This window comes from Moschus berezovskii, chromosome 8 (assembly GCF_049115385.1).
Source record: "Moschus berezovskii isolate FMDL1 chromosome 8, NW_MosBer_1.0, whole genome shotgun sequence".
Taxonomy (NCBI): domain Eukaryota; kingdom Metazoa; phylum Chordata; class Mammalia; order Artiodactyla; family Moschidae; genus Moschus; species Moschus berezovskii.
In genome coordinates, this window is record NC_142467.1 from 68,643,245 (window position 1) to 68,669,307 (window position 26,063).

The window sequence follows — 26,063 nt, forward strand, 5'->3', positions numbered from 1 at the left end:
GCTGCCGCAAGGTGCGCCATGAGCGCACGGCCTAAGGTCGCCGCCCTGGGACAGCAAAGGCTTAGCCGCTTATATAAGTGACACGTGAGCCCCGGGGGGAAAAGGAAGCTTCGGCAGTTACCTTGTGGTCCCGCCCCCTTCTCTGAGCGGAAGCGCAGGTGTGTGCTTAGAAAGGAAAACACAAGACCAGAGAGATCTGTTGTCACTTCCAACGTGACGCAGCACGAGTGCACGCGGTTGGGGACAGAGTGCCCGCTAATCTGGCTCCTGGTGCATTTCCACTCGAGGCTCAGGCGTTGGGCCACCGCCCGGAGAGCAGGCCCACCCCATTCTCGGGACCTGAGTCACGGAATTCCACAGTCCCGCCTGGCTGCCGCCCAACCCCCAGCCGTGGAAGGACGTTGACCTGCGGCCAGGAGGGTGGTTTCAGCTTGTGCTGCTGGTCAGTTTCTCTCTTCTTCTTGGATCCTCCCCGTGGACGTTTCTGCAGAGGTCTTGGGGGCAGGACTTTTGGGAACACACACACACACACACACACACACACGCAACTGCTCATGCTACCCCAGGCCACACACACACACACACACACACACACACACACACACGCAACTGCTCATGCTACCCCAGGCCACACACACACACACACACACACACACACACGCAACTGCTCATGCTACCCCAGGCCACACACACACACACACACACACACACACACGCAACTGCTCATGCTACCCCAGGCCACACACACACACACACACACACGCAACTGCTCATGCTACCCCAGGCCCACTTCCAGCTTGAGACCTACCCCATGGTTGCCATCTAAGAGCACAGTGTGGCCAGACACACACACACACACACACACACACACACACACACGCAACTGCTCATGCTACCCCAGGCCCACTTCCAGCTTGAGACCTACCCCATGGTTGCCATCTAAGAGCACAGTGTGGCCAGATTGGGTGTTTCCAGGGGAAAAGGTGAGAAAAAAAAAGCTAGAAATGACAAACACACACACACACACACACACACACACACACACCCTGCAACCTAGGCCTGCCCCAGGAGGCTTAGTAGGCCAGATTTGGTCGCAAAGGGGACAGGATCCCTGGGGCCAGGTTGCCACACTCCTGTCTTGCACAACAGCCTTCATGTACTTCTGCCTCTCAGCCTGATCAACCAGAGCCGGTGAGTTCTGAGGTCACATCTTTGCTGGATCCCTCATTGTCTCAGCTTAGCCATCTCACTCCTCAGGAAATACCCCCTCACTTCTGCCCAGGGTGGGGGGCGGGCAGCAAGGGTATCAACGCCCACACCAGCCAGTCTGAGTGGCCCTTAGAACGACACAGCTGTTCCTAGTTTCCCTTATGCTGGGATCTTAACTTTGTCATGAAGATGGCCACCCTCTGACTGGTTACTAGAGGGTTTCCAGGAAAATAGCTTAGGATGACTCCCCCTCCCCTTGGAGCCCACTACAGGGGAGACATGGCAAGGTCTCACCCCATTCCTGACTTCATACCAGTTACAGTGAGAGCAGAGGGGGCAGGACGAGCTGCTGGCTATGGTTCCACTGGCTTTGGGAGGGCTTTGTGCCTGGGGATTCACTGCTTGTCCAAACATTCCTCTCCTTACAGAGAAGGCAGTGGAATCTGGTGAAGCCCCAGGAAGGCTCCCCTGTGGTGGCCTTTAACTGAGTTTAAAATTCACATAATATAAAATTCACCATTTTCACCAAAGCATACAGTTAAGTGATTTTTAGAATATTCACAATGTTGTGGGACCATCACCACTATCCAATTCCAGAACATTCTTTATCACCCCAAAATAAACTCCATCCCCATTTGTAGTCACCCACCCCAACCCCTGGCACCCACCATCTATTTCCTGACCCTGTTAAAATTCCTATGAGTGGAATTAGCACTTCTTTGCTTTCTGTGTCACTTATGTCATTCAAAAAGAAACCCTGTCCCCATTACCAGTCTCCTCCATCTCCCTACCTCAGCCCCTGACAACCATGAATCTACTCTGTCTGTGTGGATTTGCCTGTTCTGGACTGTTCACATCAATGGAGTCATATACTAGGTGGCCTCTTGTGTGAGGCTTCTCTCTATGAGCATCATGTTTTCAAGGTTCGTCCACATTATAGTGTGTGTCAGTGCTTCTTTTCATGGGTGAGTAATATCCTATGATATGAATGGACTATATTGTGTTTACCCATGTATCCATTAATGAGTATTGTGCTGTCTAACCATTTGGCTTTTTGCTGCCGTACAAGACTTTTTGCGTGGGCGTATGTTTTCATTTCTCCTGGGCATGCACCTGGGAGTGGAATTGCTGGCTCATATGGTCACTTTAGGTGTTAAAAGGAGCTGCCAGTCTTCCCCACAGCTGCTGCTGGATTTCACATCCCCAGCCAGGAGTGTGGGGGTGGTGGCCTGATTTCTGACTCCTGGGCTCTGCCAGTTGGCAGAGCTGCTTGGTGGCTGGTTCCCAGGAGAAAGTTGCAACTCCATGTACCATTACTGAGGTCACGCAGTCCTCTGCTGAGGACAGGCAGAATTCTGATTCATGAGCTATGGGGTGGGGCCCACCTGCTCCTGTGAGCCCATTCTCCCCTCTTCCCTGCCCCAAGGAACAGCAAGGTCACCTAACATCCCCTGCCACCCACACCAGGACCCTTCCCCCGGTAATGTCCAGGCTGCCCTCAGGAACCTCCAGCAGTTCTACCCCCTCCCCTACTCAGATATGCCCATCACCTAGATAGACACTCTTTCTCCTGTCTTAAAACTCACTCTAGGACATCCCTGGTGGTTCAGTGGTTAAGAATCCACCCGCCAATGCAGGAGACATGGGTTCGATCCCTGGTCCAGGAAGATCTAACATGCTGGAGGGCAACTAAGCCTGTGCGCCACAACTACTGAGTCCAGGCACACTAGAGCCCGTGCTCAGCAACAAGAGAAGCCACCTCAATGAGAAGCTCGTGCACCACAAAAAGAGAGTAGCCTCCACTTGCCAAAACTAGAGAAAGCCTGTGCTCAGCAGCTAATACCCAATGCAGCCAAAAATAAATAAAACCCACTCTAGCCTGCCTCTCTTTCTCCCCCTTCATTCACATCTCCAGTTTCTTTCCTCTCATAAAGGCCCCCTCCCTGGATCTGCCCTCTGTGGTCCCAAACAGTGGCCCCTGGGCCAGTCCCCTGCTCAGTCCTCAGACCTGCTTTGACAGCTGCTCCATCCCCTCTCCTCCAGATACCTCCTTCACCTGGTTCCAGGATACCTGTTTTCTACCCACCCTTTATTCTGTTTCAGGAACACTTGGGTAGTGCCACCACCCTGCAATCTTCAGCCAAGTACATATGCAGTGGGTGCTGTTCTTGCCCCTGTTCTAAAAGGGGGAGGGGGACATTGAAGTACAGAGAGGTTAAGTAATGTGCCCAGGTCACACAGCCAGCACTGGAGCCCAGGTAACCACATCTCTTTGCCTTCTGCCGTTTCCTCCCCTCCTCCCAGCTTCAGGGCTCAGGTCTGACTTCCAACGCGCTCTGTGACCTCATCAGACTCTCAACTCTAGTCTGCACTGTACGCCCACAACACCCACGTCAGTCTCCACTACAAGCTCATCCTGAGTTTCAGGCTTGTACCCTACTGTCCTCTGGATGTCTCCCTGTAGAGTCCCCAGCTCACATGTCCAAGATCTGCTCCTAATCTGCCTCCTACCTCTCCCCACCGAAGTCTGTTCTTCCTCCTCTGCTTGTCTCTGTGTCTTTCCACATCCTGTCCACCTACAGATCCTGTGAGCGCTGCCTTCCGGACACCCTGGACCTGCCCACAGCTTACCCTTCACTTGAAGCCTCATCTATCTCTGGCCAGGACGGTTCTCCCTAGCCCACTCGTTGGTCTCCCTGTTTCTGCCCTGCGGAGATGCTGAAAATGGCTGCAAACACAAACTTCTCAAACCCAACCAGCAAGGGCTCCCAAGATCTGCCCCACCTGACCCACAGGCCTCCTTGCTGCCAACACACTAGGCCCCAGCGCCTTTGCACACGCTGTACCCTCCACCTGATACACTTTCCTCGACATCCCCAGGGCTTCTACCCTCTCACCCTTTGAGTTTTTGCTGGAACCTTCCCTGACCACATTTGAGACTGCTCTATTTTTTCTTCCACAGCACTGTCTCCTTCTGACACGCTGTATCATTTACTTATGTACACTGTTTCTGTCCTGTCTCTCCCTGGCATGTAAGGATGCTTGGTCTATTTTGTTCCCTGTCCCTTTGGCTCCTCATTAAATATTGAATCATTGAATTAATATATTACTTAATGAGACGTTACTGACACAAGTAAGCTGGGATGAGCAGGCCTGAGCAAATTTCCTGAACGAACTCGGAGGGGAAGAGCCGACGCAGAGGTTGTGCACTCTTGGGGTATCCAAGCAGGGGCTGGGCTGGGGCTCAGGGGACAGAAAAGGGGGGAAAGAGAGATGGGTGCATTTCGTAAGCACCAGGAACTATACCAAACTCCTCCCAAGTAGGAGCATCTCTTCAGACCCTCTAAAATGGGGGACACTTTATTCTTTCCATTGTACAAAACGGAAAACCGAGGCTCCGCTCACATCTCCTTAGTCTCTCCAGATTGTAAACACTCTCCAGACTGACGTTGAGAAAAACCACTACTCCCGAGAGGCCTTGCGGTCAAAGCATCGCGAGAACTTCCGAGGGGTGAGTGGGCGGTGCTGTTTGAAAGCTTCTCACGCAACCAACCGCCTCTTTAGTAAGGCTAGGGCTGCCCTTGGCAGTGCCGTTCCCGAAGGTCGCTGTATTCAGGCGTTCGCCTGCGACAGCCCTGCACGGGTTGACGACGTGTTGGGGGCCTGATCAGGACTCGGAGTAGGCACAGTGGGTGCGGGTCGTTCCTGTCGTAGGCGCAGTGTGTGAGAGCGGCGGCAATCATGGACGACGAGGAAGAGACATACCGGCTGTGGAAGATCCGCAAGACCATCATGCAGGTGAGCTGCGCCGGGGCCGCCCTTCTTGGAGAACGCGGTGAGGGCGGGCCTGGCTGCGCCAGACGAACTGGGCATGCGGCGACCGAGGCGTGAACGGCGGGTGCTAGGGCCCGCTGATGGGGACGAGACTCTCCACCCGCGGCTGCGTGGCTGGAGCGGAGTCGTCGAGCCCCAGAGCCCCACTAGAGGGGGTCAGGATCTCGCTCGAGCTGGAGGGAGGGAAGGCGGGAGACGCTGGGCCGCCGTGTGTTTGTGTTCCTGGAAAGTTGTGGCGTTACAGCCCCTGATCCTTGAAGTTATTAATCATAAGAATTGATAACAGGCCAGACTAGAAGTTCCGGAGAAGGCAATGGCAAGCCACTCCAGTACTCTTGCCTAGAAAATCCCATGGATGGAGAAGCCTGGTAGGCTGCAGTCTGTGGGGTCGCTGAGGGTCGGACACGAGTGAGCGACTTCACTTTCACTTTTCGCTTTCACACATTGGAGAAGGAGATGGCAACCCACTCCAGTGTTCTTGCCTGGAGAATCCCAGGGATGGGGGAGCCTGGTGGGCTTCCGTCTATGGGGTCACACAGAGTCGGACACGACTGAAGTGACTTCGCAGCAGTAGCAGCAGACTAGAAGTTCAGGCAAGGCTTTGTTGGAGCTTATGCTGCAGCAGGAGGGAGTGAAAACAAGCAACAGGCGCCCTTCCTAGTTCGTCTTGAATGGGGTGAGGGTGGGCGCGGGTCCAGGGGTCATGCCAGAGTAATGACTTGGGTGGTCTGCCCACCCTCTGGGTGGTGCTGTGTTTAGGGATCACGCCTGGTAACCAGCTTTTGCTCCCAGCACCTCAGAAGTGGCAGTGGAGTTTTTGACTTTTTCTTGTCTGTAATTTGCTCCAGCTGGGCAAGTGCACAGTTATTTTTAGTCCCGCATAGTTTCTGGGTATTCTGTTGCTGGAGGAGACGTTTGTCCCAGTGCAGGCGCTGCTGCAAAGGGTCCCAGCTCCCAGTCTGTCTCATCAGCACCACCTTAAGTGCATAACGCAGAATCCCCGGTTCTTGACGGTGGAAGGAACCCTGGTGGGCCGGTCTGACCGCTGTCTGGTGGTTATTTAGATGCCTTGCCCACCATCTCGGTCTCAGTGTCACAGCAGTCTTACCAGCTTTTTCTGTGTACCACATGCTTTAAGCCACCCTGTGAGAGGGGTCAAGTGTGATGCCACAAAGACTTGGGACCTTGATTAAGAGCACCCAGCCTCCTAGGAATCGTGCTGGAGCTAAGGCTGGGCCGTGACCCAGCCTCTCCAACCCTTGGCAGAGCGCCCCAAGACAGGGCTGGAGTAGCTGCGCTTCTACCTGATGGTGTTGGGGCCGCGGGAGAGAGGACCCAGGTCTCTGAATAGAGACTTGGCGGGGGATGTGGGCAGGGTTGGGTGGCAGCTCCAACCTTCCTTTCTCTGCCTGGGTCCTCACCCAGTCTGTGTGCTCACAGAGCCCCAGTTTCTGAGCAGGACCTCGAACTACTGGGCCTCAGGCTTTCGCCTGGTTTCCCAGCCAACACCCGCCCGGCCTGCTGTACCTGTCAGACCTACGCCCTGGGGCCTGGCTCTGGACTCAACATCCCCCCTTGCATCCCAGGCCTTTCCCCAGTCTCCTCTGCAGTGGCCTCACCCACCGGAGCTCTGGCTGCTGTCCCATCTCCACTGTGCGATCACCTGCCCTTTCTCTCTGCAGCTGTGCCATGACCGTGGCTACCTGGTGACCCAGGACGAGCTGGACCAGACTCTGGAGGAGTTCAAGGCCCAGTTTGGGGACAAGCCCAGTGAAGGGCGGCCGAGGCGCACGGACCTTACAGTGCTGGTGGCCCACAACGACGACCCCACTGACCAGATGTTTGTCTTCTTCCCAGGTGAGGGCTGCTCAGGGCCAGCTCACAGCAGCCAGCTGCTGTGCACCTCAGAGTCATGCACCCACCCTCATCCTTCTGTCACCTGCCCTCCTTGCTGTGGGGACCCCTTCTCCAGCTTCCCTCTTCTTGATCACCCAGCCATTCTCTCTGGGCCTAAAGATCACATTTCCAAATACAGTTTCATTCTGAGATTCTAGGGCCAGGACTCCAGCAGAGGGACTTCAGGGGCAGAGTGGGTTAGTGGAATGGAGAGTGAGAGCAGCTTGAGGGGCGGACGTACCGCACACAGATGCTGGGGCCGCCTTAGACGCTGACCTGCTGGGCTTCTAGAGTCCAGCTGTTCTGTGGCAGGCCCTGTGTGCTGCCAAGATCATGAGGACCCCCCACTGCTGCAGCATGGAGATGGGTGGTCTATGTCTGGCAGGACCATGCTCTCCGGGTCATCTCACCTCAGCTCACCTCTGAAAACCCCAACCCTTGTGTCATGAACCCCCAGACTAAACCACTTAATCCAGGGCTTCCTAAACCTCAGAGCCACTGAGCCCTGGGCAAGCCCAGACTCTCAGACCCCACTTCCAGAAGAGGTCCCTGAGGTCCAGGGGGCCCAGGGCACCTGTCAGCTCCCATGTGACCTAGAGGCAGCCAGCCCCCCCTTTCTGGGAACCAGCTCCCTGGTTCTTGCTTTGCACATGGGGAGGCTGAGGCCCGAGAGTGGGAGTGGCACTGCAGTGCCTTGGCAGAGCCAGGCTAGAACCTGGGTGCCCGACAGGAAGGGGCCCCGCACCTCTGACCAGCCTGTGCTCTGCCTGCAGAGGAGCCCAAGGTGGGCATCAAGACCATCAAGGTGTACTGTCAGCGCATGCAGGAGGAGAACATCACGCGTGCCCTCATTGTGGTGCAGCAGGGCATGACACCTTCTGCCAAGCAGGTAAGCCCGCCCTGCTGGGGTGGGATGGAGCCTGGCCAGCACGTCTGACCCCAGGCCCAGGGACCGGCTGCCACACTAGCTCCCAGCAACCCTGGGAGCATCCTGACAGGTGCTCACCTTTCTTGATGTGAGACCAAGGCCTTATTACTGTGCTGAGAGCCTGGGCGGAGTTGGGTGGGGTTTCCCAATTTATGATGTGAGATGTTTTCCTGAGCCACAAGGGTAAACCCTGCTCTACTTCCAGGGTGCCAGCTGCCCACCAGGAGGAACTGGGTTGGGGCGAGCCTGGGGGCCACACAGGGGCGGGCGGCCACCCCTGCTGCACTTTTGAGGGTTGACGTCTCTTCCAGTCCCTGGTTGATATGGCACCCAAGTACATCTTGGAGCAGTTTCTGCAGCAGGAGCTGCTCATCAACATCACAGAGCACGAGGTACGGGTGCGGGGGCTTGGGTGGGATGAGACTGGAGACCCACCCCCCCAGCCCCTCACCTTTTTAGGAACAGCTGACGTCCGGGGGCGCCCCAGTGTGGAAAGAAGGTAGGGCAATCCAGCCTTCAGTCAGGAGTTGGGGGCAGGGTGCAGTTTCTATCTCCCCTGGAGCCCCGGCTTCCAGGATTGTGCCCTGTGGCCCATCTGCAGGGCGGGGGTGTAGGCTCCAGACACCCAGAGTTAGGACTGGCGCAGACACCTGGAGCCCAAACTGTACCCCTCTCCTGGGGGCTCCCGAGGTCTGTCGTCCCATGGAGACTGGGTTCTCTTCTCACAGCTGGTCCCGGAGCATGTGGTCATGACCAAGGAAGAGGTAACGGAGCTGCTGGCCCGGTAGTATCCTTTCTGGCCCCTGACTGGGCCCAGCTCTTCTCCCAACCCTGCCTTTCACCCCGACCCCAGACCCCCATTCAGTCCAGCGAGGCCTTTTCCCTGACCTGCTACCCAGTAAACTCCGAGAGAACCAGCTGCCCAGGATCCAGGCAGGAGACCCTGTGGCGCGGTACTTTGGGATAAAGCGTGGACAGGTAAGAAGCCCTCCCAGGGTGGAACTAGAGCCAGGGCTTCTGCGCAGGGTGGAGGGAACCCCTGGCTGCTGTTCCTGCACTGCTCCAGCTCTGCTTCCTGCCCCTAGGTGGTGAAGATCATCCGGCCGAGTGAGACTGCGGGCAGGTACATCACCTACCGGCTGGTACAGTAGCTGCCTGTGGACAGACAGCTGCCATCGAGGGGCCAGGCAATGGTGTTCATCCCGCTCCTGTGAGCGCACCACACCACTTCCCTCTCTGGAGGCAGCCCCAGTTCCGGCCTGGTTGTGCCCAGCTTTTGGGATGAACAGTCACAGATCACATGACTAACTGCCGGTTTCTCTCCCAGCATGTCCCCTGGGGGACAGAGACGCCGTGACTACCCTGTCAACCCACCCCACCCCCGCCGCTCCCAGCCAGAAGTGTGGGAGCTGGTTGCCTTGGGAACCTTGCCTCTGCTCTCCCTGGATCCTAGGGCGCTTTGCCTTGGGCTTTGGATCTGCCTTTCCTGGGCTGAAAGTCCCTGCAGCCTCTCCTGGATGCCAAGCCCTGGCCCTGGATCCCAGCTGACAGTGCCTCTAGAGGGGCCAGGACACCTCAGGGTGGCCCGGCATCCTCAGGCCTCCCCTTGCTGTGTTCCCCACAGTGGTCCTGATGATGCCTGTCCAAGGGCTCTGAGGACAGTAGCGGTGAGACGGAAACTGGGATTTGGTTGCTTTGGAATCCTGGGCATCTTAAAGAAGTAAAGCTATTTTGAGTAATAAGTTCACTCATCTGAAGACCAAGGCAAAACAACACTGGGTTTATTGTGAGCAGCCTTGTTCAGGCTCTAGGCCACTCCACAGGGTCACTACCCACTTCCCCTGGAGGGGTGGCAGGGGTGGGGCTCCAGCATGCCCTCTAGCTTTGCTTCTTGGTGCTCTTCTTCCATAGAAGTTGGGGGTCAGACTACCTAGTTTTCCTCTATACTGACTTCAGAGGTCTCCCTCCCCAGGCTAAGTGCCACTGTTTGTATTTTTAATAGCTTCGTTGACATGCGATCTACATACCATACAGTTCACCTGTTTAAAATTCCCGGTTCTGTGATTTTTAGTACATGCACAGTTGTGCGCCACAGTCAACATCACTCTAAAATAAAGCCCCATCCTGTTATCAGTCACCCCAGCCCGACTACCACTAACTCTGTCGATCTGCCTGTTCTGACATTTCCCATCAGTGGAATCACACCGTGTGTGTCCTTCTGTGTTGGCTTCTCCTGAGCATCGTGGTCTCAGGGTCTGTCCACGTGGCAGCAAGTGTCAGGGCTTCTCTCTTTTTCCTGGCGGAGGGGTGCTCCCGTGTGTGGAGGGACACTGTTTTTTCTTCAGTTGATGGACCCAGCTTGTTTCCATTATGAATAGTGTTGCTGTGAGTGTCCAGGTACACAGTGCTGTGGTTGTATTTATTTTTCTGGGTGTGGTGTGTACCTTGGAGTAGAATTGGTCTTGCAGAAGCTCTGGTCACCCTTTGGAGAAGCTGTCAGACTGTCTTCCCTGTGGCTGCCCCATTTCTCTTTCATGAGCCCCACATAGAGGTCCTACTGTCTCCACCTCCTTGCCAGCACTGCAAGGTTCTTATGGCCTGGGAGACGGGGAGGGGGCACAGGGTGGCCAGTGGTGGCACTGTGGTTCCAGTTCCTTTGCCAGGTGCTGGTGATAGCGAGCCCGGGGCTTGCCAGCTGCCTGTGGGTTGCCTCAGATATGTGTCTGTGCACAGGTGCTTTGCCTCTTATGTAACTGGGTTATTTGTCTTCCATTACTGAGTTTTAGGGGTGCTTTATATATCCCAGGCACAAATTACAGAACGGTTTTCCCATGTTTTATATTTCTTAGATGTCCCCATGTAGTGTTTTTCTTTTTTGACTGCCTTGGGTCTTAGTTGTGGCATGTGTGAGATCTTAGTTCCCCAACCAGGGATCAAACCACCGCCTGCTGCGCTGGCAGGTGGATTCTCAACCACTGGACCCCAGGGATGTCCATCCCCCTGTAGTCTTTATTTGTGGGTCTCACATTCTGGGTTTACTCCTGGGCAGCGTGTGACCTGGAGTGGTCACTTTCCCACAGACAGATGATGCCCTTGATGCTGTTTAATGAGCAGTGGTGCTGCCCTGAGTTTCCACGCTCTTGTAGTGAACGCGTAGACCCGCGTGAGTCTGTGTTGAGATCCTCTTTTCATTGATAATAAATTTAAGTGTTTTTTTAATTTTTAATTGGATGATGATTGCTTTACAATACTGTATTGGTTTCTGCCACACATCAACCTGAATCAGCCATAGGTATACATATGCCCCCTCCCTCTTGAACATTTCCTCCCCAAAACTTAGGTTTTAAAATCATAATTTTACAGTACATCTTAACAGGTAAACAGGTCTCCCCTTTCTCCAAAACAGACATTTGTGGTTTTCCAAAACTGTCTCAGCCAGAATAAGCCAGATGTAGATGGACAAATTCTGTCTGATTCCGTTTACCTGGGATCTCTAAGCAGTCAGTTCCACAGAGACAGAAGTAGATGGTGCTGGGGGGGCCAGGGACTAGGAGGAGAGAGGGAGTTGGTGTTTCCTGGGGACCAGAGTTTCAGTTTGGGAAGATGAGAAAGTTCTGGAGATGATGGTGGGGATGGTTGCACAACTGTGTGAATGTGCTGTGCTTGTGAACTATGCAGGTTAAAATGGCAGAAACAGTAAACGTGTAGTTTAGTCTTGGATGTTGTTAGATTTTCACTCTTGCTAATGAACTCTAGAATCAGTGCATCGATTCCCTGAAAACTCCTTTTCTTCTGGTTGGGGGCTTAGTGGCAGGGGCTGGGTACAGGCCTGTCCACAGGTGCGGGGCCTCAGATGTGAGGTGTGGATGTTCCACCAGCGGTACCAGCTCTCCTTTGGGGCCCCCCAACCCCTGCTTGTTGCTTGGGGATCAGTTCTGCTGCCTGCAAGTCCCTGAGTGGTCCAGACACCAGCCTCAGAGCTTCAGGAAGTGGGGCCTTTCCCCTGATTGTGAGCCTGGGTCAGGCTGTGCCTGAAGATGGCACAGCCTGTTAAAGTCCTTTGGTGGGGTCACGTCCAGAACCCTTTGCAGGCCATGCCAGGATCCTCACAGGCACTTGGGTGCCTGGAGCAGGGTGCTTATCTTACCTCCGCCATGGAGAAGTGGAGAGCCCCACTGCCTTGCGGAGCACCTGGAAGTGTTCATAGATCTATTCACTCATTCTTCTGTTTTAAAAACTTAGGGGTCAGCACACTTGTTCTGTAAAGGCCAGAGGGTGAGTGTCTTGGCCGTGCTGGCCAGGTGACCTTGCTGCAGTTACTCAACTCTGCTGCCCCGCAGGGCAGAAGTGGCCTCAGGTCACATGCAACCAGAGGGTACAGCCTGGACCTTTATCTTTGTTTGCAAAACTGCAGGCTGCCTTCTGGGCTCTTAGGAAGCTTAGGCAGGGGCAGAGCTCTGACCACTACAGCTGGTCTTACCTAAGCTTGTGGAGGACTGCTGTTTTGGGGGGCTGTCCTGTCAGAAAGGGAGGCCTAGCAGGTTTTACGGTGATGGGGTATGAATCCATGTCATTCATCTTGTGAGTAGTTGGGTCTCTGCTTAGCCATCCCCGGCCCTCCAGGATAAACCTGTAGGAATGGAGGCAGAGCCTGGGTGTGCTGTCTTGGACAGTGGCTACTGTCTGCCTGAGGCTCTTCAGTTCACGTGGATTTCCTGAGCCAGGAGTGCAGGGAAGTGGTGCCTTCTGTCTATGTCCCCATGGCCACCTGGGCTCAATTTCTATTCACAGCTTCCCCCACCACCCCAGGCCCAGCGAGGAGCTGGGACCACTGCTCAGGCCGCTGCTGCCAGAGGAGGCAGGCTCAGGTTGAAGACTTTATTGTATGCAAAAGAAAGTACATGTTGGAAAACTCCATCGTGGGAACTTCCTGTACCCTAACACCAGTGTCCAAACCCACTTTTCTGTAAAAGCCAGGTCATCTTAGGCCAGCCGGCCCACTGTCCACAAGGCGTCCAGCCCTCCTCCCAGGTGCCCTGTGACCTCCTCGGCATGGCTTAGGGTGGGCAGGGTCCTCCGTCACAGCAAGTCTGAGAGCAGGGGTGCAGAGCAGTGCAGGCAGAAGCTTCTGGGAAGGCGGATCAGTAATGCCCTGGCTACTGTGGCTGGAAGGAGAGGCCTCGCAGTGACGTGTCCACAGGGGCGGGACCTGCCAGCTACCCCAGCTATACAAACTCCGGCTGCCTCTTGCAGCTGTTGCCCCCTACCAGCCGCCCACCACGCAGCCTCACAGCCGGCAGCCAAGCTGCAGCCACACTGTTGCACCGGTTGGTGGCATTGCACTGGCTGGTGTTGTTGCACTGGTTGGTGTTGTACTCAGAGAGCCTCCGGGCTGGCTCCTCCCAGGCCCCAGGCCCATACTCCCCGGCTGTGGCGCCCAGCTGCTCTTCGCTGCCACTGCGGCTGCCCTGACTGCCCTCTGTGCCTGCCTCACCGCCCTGCCTCTCCAGAAAACTGAGCCGGTGCAGTGCAGCCCCACCCGCTGGGGACCGCATGTCTGAGGCCTCCTCCAGCTCTGAGTCGGAGTCGTTGGAGGCGACGCGGGGTTCTGAAAAGTCCAAGGGAGAGAGACAGAGATACAGAGGGACAGATGGACAGCCTGTGAGCTAGGGGTGGAACCACTGGTCATCCACCTCTGGTGACACCAAGAGGCTCCCCCAGCCCCCCACCAGGCCTGTCTCCCTGCTCAGAACCCTCTCAAGTCAGGTGCAGGATCCAGACACTTGCGGTTGTTTCCACTTCTGGGTACTTATTTCTTGGAGCTGGCAAAACACCTTGAAAGGGCATCTCTTTGCAAGGGTTTGTATCGGATTAAAGACAGGTGACACTTGTGTCCGGGGAGACAGTTCAGTCTGCAGCCCTTGACCCACTACATCACCCACCATCTGCCCAGCACCTCCAGGGCCACCCCACTCACCGAGGCCCCCGTCCTCAGCCTCCTCTGTCAAGGAAAAGGCCACACCGCCACTGCCCCCCAGGTACGGCGCCTGGACCACCACCTCGGGTCGCTGGCTGGATACGCCATCCTGCAGAAGCAGGAGAGAGGTCAGGGAAGCGCCACGGTTCTGGCCATGCCATGTTCCATTTACTCCCAGTTCTTTGCTTAAAATGTGCCTTGAATTTCCCTGGACAGCCCTGTCCAAGCCAAACATCTCCCAGCAGAAACCCCTGTCTAATCCCCCCATGGGCGAGCAAGGTTCCTAGCCCCCACCATGCTCAGAGCCCTGTATCCCTTGTCCAGAGTGGGGCCCTTACCTGGCCCCCTGGGGCCTCTTCGGGCTCCTCCTCGAAGACCAGGCTGAAGTGGGTGATGAGGGTCTCCACGATGCAGGCCTGGTGGGGGTAGTCCACCAGCGAGGAAAGGGACACGGTGGCCTCAGTGGGCCGGGGCCGCAGCAGCGTGGGCCCAAACACAATACCCAGGTTCCCTGGTGTCATCTTGTTGTCCTGTTCCACCTCCACGATCCTGAGGGGTTGCAGAGTGCAGGGGCAGGTGTGAGCAGCTCCCAGGACCCCGCCGCCCTTGACCCCGGCCGACGCAGCCCTCACCTGCGCAGGTGCCGCACCAGGTACCGCAGTGTGGCCCAGTTCTCCTGAGGCAGGTCCCGTAGGAGTTCCCGCAACCGGCCCGCCATGGCCATGGCCGCAGCCTCACTCTCTGTGGCATCTGGCCGACCACGAGATGCTGCCTTGGCCTCGGCCTCGGCCTTCAGACTGTCTTTGGCCATCCCCACAAGCTCATGGTAGAGGCGGAAGGAAATGAGCGGCTCAGGCAGCTGCAGGGTGGCAGGTCAGGTGTGGAGGGTCAGTGGGCCTGGCCCACTGACTGCCAGTCCTGCACTGGCCCCGCCCCTGACAGCAGTCCCACCTCTAGGCACAGGTCCCATCCACTCACTACTGACGACGCCCCAGTTTAGCAACCACGCCCCCTCCTAGCGCTGGTCACGCCCCCAGCAGGCTCACTATCCAGCCTAGGAATTGCTCTACCCAGTCACCATCTATCTCACCTGGCGCAGATAGAGTTTGAGGACATTGCTGATGTCGTGGGGCGAGGCTTGCGACAACTCCACCAGCTCCTTGCCGTTCTCGAAGGCCTGGCACAGCTTCTCTACACGTGTCTTCACCCCATTGACCCGGTAGATGCCCTATGAAAGCCTACAGTCAGCAAGGGCCCATGCCTCTCCCTCCCTGTGCAGTCTCTTGACTGGAGTCCCCGCTGCGGTGTCTGCGGTGATCACCTTGGTGCGCAGTGCCCGCTGCTCGATCTCAAAGATGCACTTCTTGATAATGAAGGGCACGCCATCGGGGGTGCTGCGGGCAGCATGGCTGAAGTCCTGGCCAAAGAGCTGCAGACGGCCCTGCAGCTTCTTGTGGCCGCACTGGATGGCCAGGGTCTCCAGGCACTTCTTGTGGCAGGCCAGGCAGCACTGGGAGTAGGCAGTGTGAGCAGCCTTTCCTGGCTCAGGTCCAGCTCAGACACCCCTGGCTCCATCTCCTGCCTCATCTCAGCGCATGTGCACACACACACACACACACACACACACCCCACCCCACCCCTAACTCCCCGCCACAGTGCAGCTTCTGAAATGGTTTTCACCCTTCAGCCTGGGCTCCTCCCACTCCTCTGGCCCTGCCTCCAGGCCGCAGGTGCTCTCTCCCCACGTGGGACGCACACCCAGGTGCCTGGCTCCCCTGGACCCAACTGGGACCACTCACCTCCTCACACTCGGCGCCCTGGAAGTACACGTAGCTGTTGCATTCCCGGCACTTGGCCGGCGTGCGGAGCTTCCGAAGCCGGTGGGTCCGGGCAGCCTTGGACAGCCCCACATGGCGGAAGGGCCCGCTGGGCATGGCCACAGGCAGCTCTGGGGTCATGCCGTTGAGGTCAGCTGGTGGGGGAGGGGGAAGGTGGTTAGTGTCACCAAGGGAGGTCAGGGCCAGACCCACAGAGAGTCTCCAAACCCCTCCTTCCCCCACTGCCCCGTTCAGAGGCTCCCTCACCCTGATCAAAGGCTGACGCCACTGCACTGCTCTCCTGGTCGGTCAGCTCCTCATTGGACGACATGGTGCCGCAGGAAGACATACGCTCGAGCTTCTTAAAGTCCTCTGAGCAGAAAACAGGGTGTCAGAGACTCCCCCTGCACCCCCACCCCTGCTGCCTGCTGTACAACGAGCCCACTGAAGCCTGGGATTGGTCGCAGCATTCCACCTCCCACTGACCCAACAGGCCCCTTCACCTGAGCCAGGGCTGGGGTCCAGACTGGCCTCCGAATCCGAGATGGAAGTGGGCCATGACTTGTGCACCTGGTGGCCCCGCCCACCTGTGAAAGAGGTATCCCCAGTGAGGGTCTGAGGGGGGCTACAAGGGGGCTGCGTGCATCCCCTCTTGGCACTCACCCCTGCGCTCCTTGGCAGTCTCCCCCTCGCTGGGCCCGCCTTCCTCCGGGGGGCTACCGGTAGCCTCTGCCCCCACAGCATCGCTGACATTGAAGCTGCTTTTCCGAGCACGCAAGACTGGGGACCTGGTGGGACCAACAGCCGAAAGAGGGGGCTGTGATGGGGGCCACAAGGGCTCCCTGCCCCTGCCCTCATCTCAGGCAGGAAGTCTGGCTCCCTGGGCACGCGCAGAAGGTAGTGTACCAGGCGCTGGCGGACACGTGGGGCTCGAAGTCGTAGTGCACATCAGGCTCCTCGCCGCGCTGCAGCTGGCGCACGTGGGAAGCGTACTGCTGGCCTGGGTCATAGAGCTTGCTGCTCTCATACAGCATGTGGAAGTGCACAGGCAGTGGGGCCGTCTGCGTGTGCATCATCTGGTAATAGGAGATGGTGGCCTGCGGACGGGCGGGAGGTGAGCGCTAGCGATCCTGGCACCTGACAGGTAGGTGCTCCGCCCACCTCTCCAGGGGAGCCCCAGTGCACACCGACTTGATGGTCTGGTCGCTCTGCCGGATGACCTCCTGGATCTGCCGTAGCGCTGTCACCTTGGTATCCTCCAGCTCCTGCTTCTGTGTCTTAGCATCGGCCACGCATGTACGGTAGGTGGCCATTGCTTCCTCTGCCTAGGGTGGGGGTGGGAGGTGGGCGGTTGCCCAGAGAAGCATTAGCCCAGGGTTCAGCCCTCAGGGCATCTTCAGGCCCCACAAAGAAATCAACTAGGCACAAAAGGATGGGAAGGCATTCTGGCCAGGAGGCAGAGCCTGGACAAGGGACCGGAGGTGGGCAGTTCTGTACAGGGCGTGAGGATCTGTCACCATGGGCCTTGCCCTCCATCACTGGCCCTCACCTTGTTCTTGGCCTCCTCCTCCAGGCGACGACGCTTGTCCAGGGTCTTGGAGGCTGCACCCCCTGCGCCGGGCCCAATGCTGGCTTGCTCCTCCTCTGCCTTGGCCACCAGGAAGCGGGCCTTGTCATGGTCCTCGCAGCGCTGCACGTAGCCCTGCTTGGCCTTGCGGAGATTGGACTCTGCCTCTTGCTGTGGGTGTGGCAGTGAGCAGATGACCCCGTCAGTGAAATACACATTAGAGACCTCTGCCACCCACATCTCTTGTACACAGATCCCGTGGCCAGCGAAACAAACGGGACTGATGGTGGAAGAGAAGGCGGTGACACTCATAGTGGGACCCTGGGAGGAGCCAGCATCTGGCCTGCCCATTTTACAGCTGGGGAAGGTAAGGCACAGCTAAGCTCTGAAGGAGACACCGACGACATCATCCTCTTGACACCTACACCCACGCCCACCACAGTGACTTGCGCTTTTGTCTCTTTCACTTCCCTTCTTACAGATGAGACCAGTGAGGTCGCCCAAACAGGAAGTGAGGCACCCTCAAAGAGCACTCAGTTAAAACCCAGTGAGCCTTCTGGGGGCCACACCTTACAGCCTACACCATCAGAAGCTCAAACATATAAGAATTCATATGAGTACTAGGAGAAACCATAGAAGAATTTGTTTAAGTAAACATAGCACAGGGAAGACCTTTCCATATGTGACACAGAACCGAGAAACCATAAAAGGAAAGACTACTACTAACAATCATGGGTTTCAACTGGGAAAACAGGCCAACAGGTTAAATCAAAAATCAAAACAATAAACTGGGGGTGAAGGAGTCTGTGACACGTATCATCCAAGGCTGGGTTCTCTAATAGGTAGAAAGCTCCGGTAAGTCAATAAGAAACAGGTTACTGTCCAGTCCAAGATGAGCAAAGGATATGAACTGAGAGCTCACAGAAGAGGAACAGCAGGGCTGTGGCTGTGGAGGTCAGTCTCCCATACTCATCCCCTATGACCCAGCCATTATCTTTTGGGCACTGATCTGAGATGAATGCTAGGTCACAGGTCTGAGTAACTGGGGCACAAGCTCATCATAGCAGTGATGTTTGAAACAACAGCAGCTCAACCACAACTAAACTCCATCAATAGGGATGTACTGAAATAAGCCATGTGGCTCTGTAGCTGAAAATGCCTAGCTAAGAAAAAGGCAGGAGGGGTTTCACGTGGACTGAGATGGGGCGAGTCCCTGAACGTGGAGGTGTGTTTAAAAGATCAGAAGCAAAATGGGGTACTCGACAAGCTGTCATCAAGTGTGAAAGTTGGGGAGAGGGGCATTTGCCAGACATTAAGCTAGACAGAGCCGCAGGACTCCACTAACTGGAGCTGGTTTCACCACGAACCCTGTTAACACACCTAAAAAGCAACACAAAAGATACTAGTGCCTTTGGAACTGCCCAAAAAGAGGTGAGAAGAGTAACCTGGAGGAAGAACCTAGAGCATCCGCCAGACCTGGATGAGCCCGTTTGGTCTACCCCAGACCTGCTCCTGGCAGCCATAGGTGACCCTGTTCCCTGTGACAGCAAACTCTGACACTGAGGGGGGCGCTAGGGCCAGGGCCAGGACCTTTCCTGCCACAGCTTGGAGGTCAGGAGCCTGAAGCAGCTTGGATGCAGGACCCGCCTCATGTGGGCACAGGGCACTCTGCACGGTGTCGGCAAAACTCGGGAAACCATCTGGGTTCGTACCAGAGGACTGCGCATGCGCAAGCTGGCCGCCCTGGCCCCTCCCAGCCCCCGTGCCCCACCCGTGGTACCAGCTTCCTCTGGGCACGGTGCCAGGACTCCTTGATCTCCTTCCTGCGCTTCTCATGCTCGAGCCGCCGCAGATTCAGGGGCTTGGGGAAAACAAGTGTGAGTGGGGACCCCGGCACCCTCCATTCCGCCCACCCTCCCAGGCGCAGCCTACCTGCATGAAGGTCTGGGTCAGCAGCGTGCCCACTGCCTGCACCAGGCCGTGGCCGAACTCCAGGTCCTGTTCCAGTGCCAGTGAGTAGATGGACAGGAGGGGCATGTGCGGCTGTGGGGTGGGGCCGGCGTCAGGGTCACGCAGGGGTGGGCCAGGAGCCCTCCTGGAAGCCCTGCCACCCCCCTGTTCCCTCAACCGCCCTTGTAGAGACTGAAAACCCCTTTCCTCCGGTCCATCCTAGAGGTATTGAGACTCACAGCCAGGCCTGAGGAACCCTGCCCGGTGCCCCACCCACCCACACACTCCCCCCAAGTTCCCCACCTCTTGCATGACACTCTGTCTGCAGTTCTGGACGATCTTCTGCAGGCCTTTGGCAAAGTCCATCTCTGCAGGGGAAGGGGTGTGAGGACAGGGGGGCGGAGGGGCCCTCCAGCCAGACCCCACCCTGCTGGTCCCAGCTCTCACCCAGCGTGCTCCGCTTCTCCAGGTAGCCGATGAGGTCCTTCATGTATTTGGCCATGTTCTTGGCGTATTGCAGGGCAGCATCCACACCCCCCTCACAGCGCTGCAGCAGGGTGTCCACCTCCTCCGGGGACAGGCAGCCTGCATATAGACATCCCTCAGCCCAGGCTCCGCCCCTGCCCAGCCCTCCTCCCATCCACCACCCCAGTCCTCTGCCACTTGCTGGGCTCAGAGACTCACCCGAATCACACTCCTCGCTGCTGGGGGTGGCACTCTCACTCCCCTGTCCATACAGGTTCTCCATGGACTATATCAGAAGGAGACGGGTGAGTCCAGCATGGGCTGGGCCCTGTTTGAGGCCCACCCTGCAGGAGACAGTCACCATCCCCCTGGACAGAGTGAGTGGCCATGGTCCACAGAGGGAACAGGGGCACTCACCCGCTCTGCCAGCCTGACCCCAAGCAATATGCAGGCCACCCTTGCTCACCTGGCCTGGGTCCCCAGGGGGCACTGACAGGAGAATGCTGCTGTCCACTTCACCCATGAGGAACTCGGACACACTGGGTGGAGGGGCAAGTGTCAAGGGGCACATGGGTCCACATGGGTCCCCACCCTTCCCCAACCCCACTCTTCCCCACCCCTACCCCACACTCACGTGCTGCTGAAGGAGACAGCAATGGTCTCCAAGGCCTTCTCAAACTCCCGCTTGTCTGACTCATTGTTGCACTCATAATGGAAGGCTAGGGACAGACAAGGATGAGAGGTGATCAACAGGGCAACTAACTGAAGGGGGAGCATTGGAGACGTTGGGTCCATCACACTCCTATGCATCCTTCAAAACCCACTTCAAACATCCCCTCCTTCAGAAAGCCCTCCCAGACAGAAAGCCCTCTGTGCCTTGTCCCAGCCGGCTGACCTTTGACTTTGGCAATGAGGGTGCCAGCAGCCGTGAGTGTCTCCACAGTGTTCAGCAGTGGGTACTTGGAGATGACCTGGCGCATCACACGGAGGGCCTCACCCAGACACTCATGGGCCAGTGGCCGGCGGGCCTCAAGGAGTTCTGCCAGATAGAGTGGGTTTGAGCAGGGAGGGAGGGAAAGCCTGTCCACCTAACCACCTAACCCTAACACTTCTCTCCCCAGGTGAGGAAAGTGAGGCAGAGGTGGGAGAAGGCAACTGCTTGAGGCTCAGTGTGTGACCTCAGGGGGTGGGGTGGGGTGGACTGTCCCTCTCTGGGCTGCTGGCCAGGTCGACAACGGCCAGATGTCAGTCTAGACAGTCCTGCTTAGAACACCCTTTGCTTGTCCCTCCAGAAAATAACCTTCCACTGTCATCCAAGTTGCAAAGCTCTGTTCAGTTCTCTCCTGGCCCTGCCAGCCTAGGAACTGAGGCTTAAACACCCCATTATCTCTCTCCAGACAGCCACCCTATGAGGCAGGCACTGTTATCACCTCCATTTAGAAGATGAGGAAACTGAGGCACACAGGGGAGAAGTCATTTTGCAAGGATCACACAACTTTTCCATTTACACTAGCTCTGAAGACAGAAGGACACTGCCTGGCTTTATCACGAGGTCAGTGGGAAGCCATGGAAGGTGTTAGAGCAAAAAAAGGTCAAGGTCAGATCTACATCTTTGAGAGAGACTTTAAGTGCCCTCCTCAGATATTCTTAACTGGAAAAAAAGCAGAGTGTACAGGCAGAACATGCACCATGTGGTGGAAACAAAACTGAAGAAACTTGTAGACGCGGAAGGAATGAGCAGACCTGCTGACACCCAGGAGGGGCCTGCCTGTACCTCCCCAACCTGTGTGCTTCTGACTCAGCCTGGTAGGTGATACTCAAAAAAAAAACCAGAATCTGGAAATAGGTGTCTGATCCCTTTTCAGCACTGAGGACCCCCACTGAATCCCACCGATAAGGAGACCCCTATGGCACCCACTCCAGTGTTCTTGCTGGAGAATCCCAGGGACGGCGGAGCCTGGTGGGCTGCCGTCTATGGGGTCGCACAGAGTCGGACACGACTGAAGCGACTTAGCAGCAGCATGGAGTCCTTGGCCCCAGCATTCCTCGGATTCAGGATTTGCGCCTGAATCAGCGGGGAACTCCGGGAGGCCGGAAGGAGCTTCAGGAATCCAGGGAGGCCGGCCACGCCCCTTCCCCAGACATTCCTCCCAGGCACCCCGCCCCTCGTGTCTCCTGGGCCTCGGCCACCTGGGTCCCCTCAGCACCCCCACCTGAGCAGGTGGGACTCTGGAGAAGCCCAGACATGCCCAGCTCTGCACCGGCCAAGGTAAGCGCCCGGCAGCCCTGGGTCCCCAGTGGGTCGGCAAATGCCCAGAGCGCCACGTGCTCCTGACCAGAGCCTGCACCCCACACCCCGCACCGTCCCCTCACCTCGGGGCCCTGCCTGGCAGCGCACAGGCCTGTGGTCCAGCGCGGGGTGCACCGTCCCGCAGATACACATGGTGTACCGTCAGAACGCGGGGATCGTGAATGCGGACGACAGACTACGCTCTTTGGTACCAGGTCTTCATCAGCCAAACCGGCTCCGGCCGGTCCGAAGACCCCGCCCCCGCCAGTGAAAGCTCCGCCCCCGGACGGCTCGCGGCGGGTTCTCGGCTCCCCAAACTCTAGGATCAGGACTCAGACCCGAGGAGACGTGACTCCATTCGGGATGGGGCTACCAAGGGCAGACAGAGAAACGGGCCCAGGTATATGGCGTGGGGAGGTGCAGGGAGACCAGGCCCGCGTGGATCCCTGCGCTCACTGCCTCCCAGGCTGAAAGCCTTCTGGCTATCCCATAACCGTCATTGTAGGCTGAGGACCTCTGGTCACAGCCCGCATCCCTGCAGGGCGTCATTGCCCCATTTCACAGATGAAATACCAGGGTCTCCCAGGCCGGCAGGGGCAGCACCGGCATTCAAACCCAAATCCTCTCTACTCCAGGCCCTTCCCTCTGCCCAGGGCTGCCCTAAGGTGCAAAGAAGGGGGCCCCTGCCCTGGCCATCCTCCTGCACAATGCCCACAGGCTCAGCTCCGCCCAGGCCTGGCCTCCAAGGAAGCGCTAGGATCGGAAAGGAACCGAGATTAGAGAGTTTCCCCAGGAAACAAGTCCAGCTCCACCCCAGGACCAGATAACCCCACAAACTGACACCCACCCCCCCCAGCAGAGGCTTGGCCAGCAGGGGAGCTCCCCATTATAGCCTGCAAAGCTGAGGTCCCTCTCCAGGCAGAGGGTGAACCCGGGGGCTCTGGCTCAGGTGAGCCAGAGTCAGGGGGCCACCCTGAGCCTCAGTTTCCTCATCCGTAAAATGGGCACCTGAAAGGAGCAGGCCAGGGTGTTTAGCATGGTCCTGGCACTGCGGTTTCCGGCAGGAGAGATCACAGTGCCCTCCTTGGCTGTCAGGGACAAACAGGAAGCAGATGAAAATAACTCGGCAGGAAGCTGGGCTGTCAGCGGACGCGTGGAGAAAACGGAACTGCCATCCACAGCCCGCTCACTCCTGCAGCTTATGTGCCGGTCCTGCCCCTCGTCCCTCCTGAGTCTCTCTCTGTCCAGACCTCAGCCTGCCTCTCATTCACTTCAGTCCAACATGCAGATCTGACCTTGTTCCACCTCTGCTCTGACACCTTCTATGGCTCCCCAGCACCCTCAGGATAATATCCAGGGTCCCTCTGCTTGCCATTTTCAATGTCTTCAGCCCTACACATTTTCATACACCTGAACCTTATTCCCCCAAATGCATTGCTACTTTGTGTTTCTATGCACATGACATAGCAGCAGCAGCAGCACATGACATTCCCTCTACCTCAATGCCTTTACTTCCTAGTTGCCACTGAACTCCTATTCATCAGTCAGAACCCTAGCTGCAATGTCTTTCTCCACAAAGCCCTCCCAACCACTTCCTTCTGAGCCTCTCCAACCCTGTGCTGACCCCCTAGGTTTTAAGGTCTGACTCTGCCTTCCTCCACCCAGGCCTTGGTGTCCCTGCCAGTTCTCACCATCACGCAGAACACACTCCTTCAGTTTCTCAAGGCCCTCGGCAAAGCGGGCCACGTCAGCCAGCAGGTGGGAGATGTCCTCCACGGTGTCTGGGCAGGATCCCTGGAGGGGTGCCTCAGCTGGGCTGGCCGCAGACAGTGGGCTGCGATGGCTGCGGCCCAACGTCCAAGTGCTGGCCCCCGACAGAGGGAAGCCAGCAGCGCTGGCATGGCGGCTCAGGCTGGTGGGCCTCTTGAGAGTGCCCATGGCCTTAGCATTCGAGGCCACATTTGGTGGTTCTAGGCCAGGCCCCAGGGACACTGCATCAGCCCCGTCTCTCCTAGGCAGCTCCTGGGAGGGTGGGGGGAGCTGGTAAAGCAGGTGCGCCCATCGGGCCCTGCCTCAGTTTCCCTGGAAGTGAAGTGGGGCTCTGGAGGGTCTTCAGCCTGACCCCATAGGGGTCAGAGGCCACAGGTCAGAGGGCTGAGATTTGGTGTCGTGCTCCTCCCACACCTGTTACCCAACGTTCTCTCCTGGAGCTTTCACAAACAACGTCTCTGCCCAAACCACAGCGGGGTGGGGGAGGGGCGCCCCACTTCCGGAGGTAGGGGAGGGAGGCGGGGAGGGCGGGCTGGGGTCTCCTGAGCTGTCTCAGTAGAGGCCACTGCAGATGCCTACTCATTGGTAGATACCTCCTCGGTTCCTGTCCTCTGAGGGTCCAGCAGACTCCTGAGCCCACAGACACTGCCGGCCCTGTAGATGTCCCCAGGCTTGCACTAGGCCTGCCCCCGTGGGTCTCCTTCCACACTCTGCTCCCTATAAACCTTCTGCCTAACAGCCTGGCTATAGCTCTCGCACCTAACGGTGACTGGAGACCCCGAATTCCCTGAGCCCCCACCTGACGGAGTCCAGGCCCAATGCACCTACACACTGGTACCCACCCCACCACTCCCTGGACCCCACAGCTGGCACTGGACAGGGTAGGAGGGTGCATGGCCGTCCCAAGGGCTCCTACCGTAAGCTGAATGTGAGGATCCCAGCCCATCCTGCGAAGCCCCTGCAGTCCAGCCTGGTGGGGGCTGTAGCTGGCCTGTGCCCCCCGCCACTGGCCCAGCATGTCACTGCCCGGCCCTGCCCTGCCGGGCCTGATCACAGGGTATCCTCCTGTCCCCGTGCTGCCCAGCTGTCGCTCCAAGGTCCCCGCCCGCTCCGTGCTGCCCTTAGAGGCTCACTCACCCCCGAGGGCTGTGGGCAGGGGCTTCCCGCCCGGTTCTTTTTCGAGATAGACGGGGTTTTCATGAGCTCTCTCTTCTTCCTGGAGAACATGGCGGGGCCGGCCCAAGAAGCCCAAGGGGGGCCGGCTGGGGGAAGTAGGCCAGGGGTCTCAGTGCCACAGCTCCTGGTGTCGGCGGCCTCGGGACCACATTGCCGCTGGCCACCCCCTCAGCTGTCAGGCTCACGTGACAGGCCCAGCCCTCATTGGCGGGCGCTTCCCCCCACAGGAAAAGGCCTCCGGAGGCGGTGACTCAGACCCGCCCCTGACCCTCCCCAGTCTCAGCCTCAGCCTGCCCCTCTGCACAGTGGGCTCGAAGGTGGGGTCCCAGGCCCCACCCCCAGCTTCCGCTTTCCTGAGCTCTGCGTGTGCACGTTTGCCGGGCTGCCCTGCCTGGTGGCAATGCCCCAGGCAAGACACCGATGCCCCAGGCACGACCCCTGCAGGGACACAGTGATGCTCACCCCCACTTGGCCACACCCAGATGCACCCAGGAGTGCAATACCTGAACATGACGGACATGTGGGGACACAGACTTTGATGTGTGCTCAGAAGCCACCCAGCTCCACTGATGCAATGGGTACCCTGGACACAGGCACCTGCCTTCCAGTCCTCCCATCGCTCCTGTGTGTGGCCACCCTGCACCCTTTGGCAACCCCCCTGCAGAGCCCAGGGAACAGTGCAGGGTATAGTGGGTTCTCTCCACCCATCTCCCACCCCCACCCCTGATTCTACATTCTGGGGACACTCAGCAGGACAGGTTAACCATAATGCTAACAGCTGAGGCCACCATGCCACCTCCTCCCTCCCTGGCTTGGCCCCCAGACCTGGGGCGTTGGCAGTGTGTATAGCACCCCCGGTACCCTCTCTCCCCATAACCACCTCTTCTCTTAGAGCCCCCCTAATCTAAGCCTTTTCCCCTCCCCCAGTCTTCCTCCCCTCCCCTTCTGGAGTCTCACCCCTTCATCCCCTACCCCTTCCCCACCATTGGCCCCCACTGACCTCAGGTGGGAGGGGCGGATCTCCAGGGCACAGGGCACTCAGGCCACAGCCCCTCACGGCAAACCCAGTTCTCCAGGCCTGGGTCCATCCACTAACCCATCCCAGAAGGCCCTTGAGGATCCTCTGCCCACCACTCATCGCTCTGGATGCCAGGATTGGGGGGTGAGGGCTGGCTGCACGGCTG

The 26,063-nt window shown here is 57.7% G+C and overlaps 2 protein-coding genes across 6 annotated transcripts; one reads left to right on the plus strand and one right to left on the minus strand.

Annotated features, from left to right (window-relative positions):
• The first annotated feature begins 254 nt into the window (after positions 1 to 254).
• On the plus strand, positions 255 to 11,093 carry POLR2E (RNA polymerase II, I and III subunit E). Of its 2 annotated transcripts, XM_088838714.1 has the most exons (8): positions 255 to 442; positions 4,924 to 5,007; positions 6,726 to 6,900; positions 7,713 to 7,828; positions 8,179 to 8,259; positions 8,596 to 8,654; positions 8,767 to 8,845; positions 8,953 to 11,093. In XM_088838714.1, exons 2-8 carry the CDS (start codon positions 4,951 to 4,953, stop codon positions 9,016 to 9,018), a joined length of 633 nt encoding a protein of 210 aa, XP_088694840.1. In that variant the 5' UTR covers positions 255 to 442; positions 4,924 to 4,950; the 3' UTR covers positions 9,019 to 11,093. The 2 variants fall into 2 exon arrangements, with proteins under 2 accessions (XP_088694840.1, XP_055285252.1); XM_055429277.2 differs by lacking the exon at positions 255 to 442 and having other exon boundaries at positions 4,789 to 5,007.
• A 1,638-nt stretch (positions 11,094 to 12,731) lies between these two features.
• ARHGAP45 (Rho GTPase activating protein 45) lies at positions 12,732 to 25,058 on the minus strand. Of its 4 annotated transcripts, none has more exons than XM_055429274.2 (23): positions 24,841 to 25,058; positions 23,625 to 23,955; positions 20,539 to 20,682; positions 20,278 to 20,362; positions 20,110 to 20,182; positions 19,863 to 19,929; positions 19,626 to 19,763; positions 19,482 to 19,546; positions 19,161 to 19,271; positions 19,009 to 19,089; positions 17,211 to 17,399; positions 16,849 to 16,986; positions 16,568 to 16,758; positions 16,325 to 16,449; positions 16,165 to 16,248; positions 15,929 to 16,033; positions 15,644 to 15,816; positions 15,166 to 15,354; positions 14,935 to 15,072; positions 14,477 to 14,703; positions 14,183 to 14,393; positions 13,845 to 13,953; positions 12,732 to 13,475 (listed from the first exon to the last, which is right to left on the minus strand). In XM_055429274.2, exons 1-23 carry the CDS (start codon positions 24,928 to 24,930, stop codon positions 13,093 to 13,095), a joined length of 3,447 nt encoding a protein of 1,148 aa, XP_055285249.2. In that variant the 5' UTR covers positions 24,931 to 25,058; the 3' UTR covers positions 12,732 to 13,092. The 4 variants fall into 4 exon arrangements, with proteins under 4 accessions (XP_055285249.2, XP_088694838.1, XP_055285248.2 ...); XM_088838712.1 differs by having other exon boundaries at positions 23,625 to 23,727; positions 24,841 to 25,057; XM_055429273.2 differs by lacking the exon at positions 24,841 to 25,058 and adding an exon at positions 24,620 to 24,736.
• Between the last annotated feature and the right edge of the window lie 1,005 nt (positions 25,059 to 26,063).

What these genes read in the sequence shown, in the direction of transcription:
- ARHGAP45 (XM_055429273.2), bottom strand. Translation starts at nt 24,721, where the DNA reads ATGCTGGGCCAGTGGCGGGGGGCACAGGCCAGCTACAGCCCCCACCAG. An exon ending in AGGAGGAGGCCAAGAACAAG is followed by an intron (nt 16,987 to 17,210) that starts GTGAGGGCCAGT and finishes CCCCCACCCTAG; the next exon opens with GCAGAGGAAGCAATGGCCAC. An exon ending in GGCTGAGGACGGGGGCCTCG is followed by an intron (nt 13,476 to 13,844) that starts GTGAGTGGGGTG and finishes TGGACTTTTCAG; the next exon opens with AACCCCGCGTCGCCTCCAAC.
- POLR2E (XM_088838714.1), top strand. Translation starts at nt 4,951, where the DNA reads ATGGACGACGAGGAAGAGACATACCGGCTGTGGAAGATCCGCAAGACC. An exon ending in TGACACCTTCTGCCAAGCAG is followed by an intron (nt 7,829 to 8,178) that starts GTAAGCCCGCCC and finishes CGTCTCTTCCAG; the next exon opens with TCCCTGGTTGATATGGCACC. An exon ending in ACGGAGCTGCTGGCCCGGTA is followed by an intron (nt 8,655 to 8,766) that starts GTATCCTTTCTG and finishes CCTGCTACCCAG; the next exon opens with TAAACTCCGAGAGAACCAGC.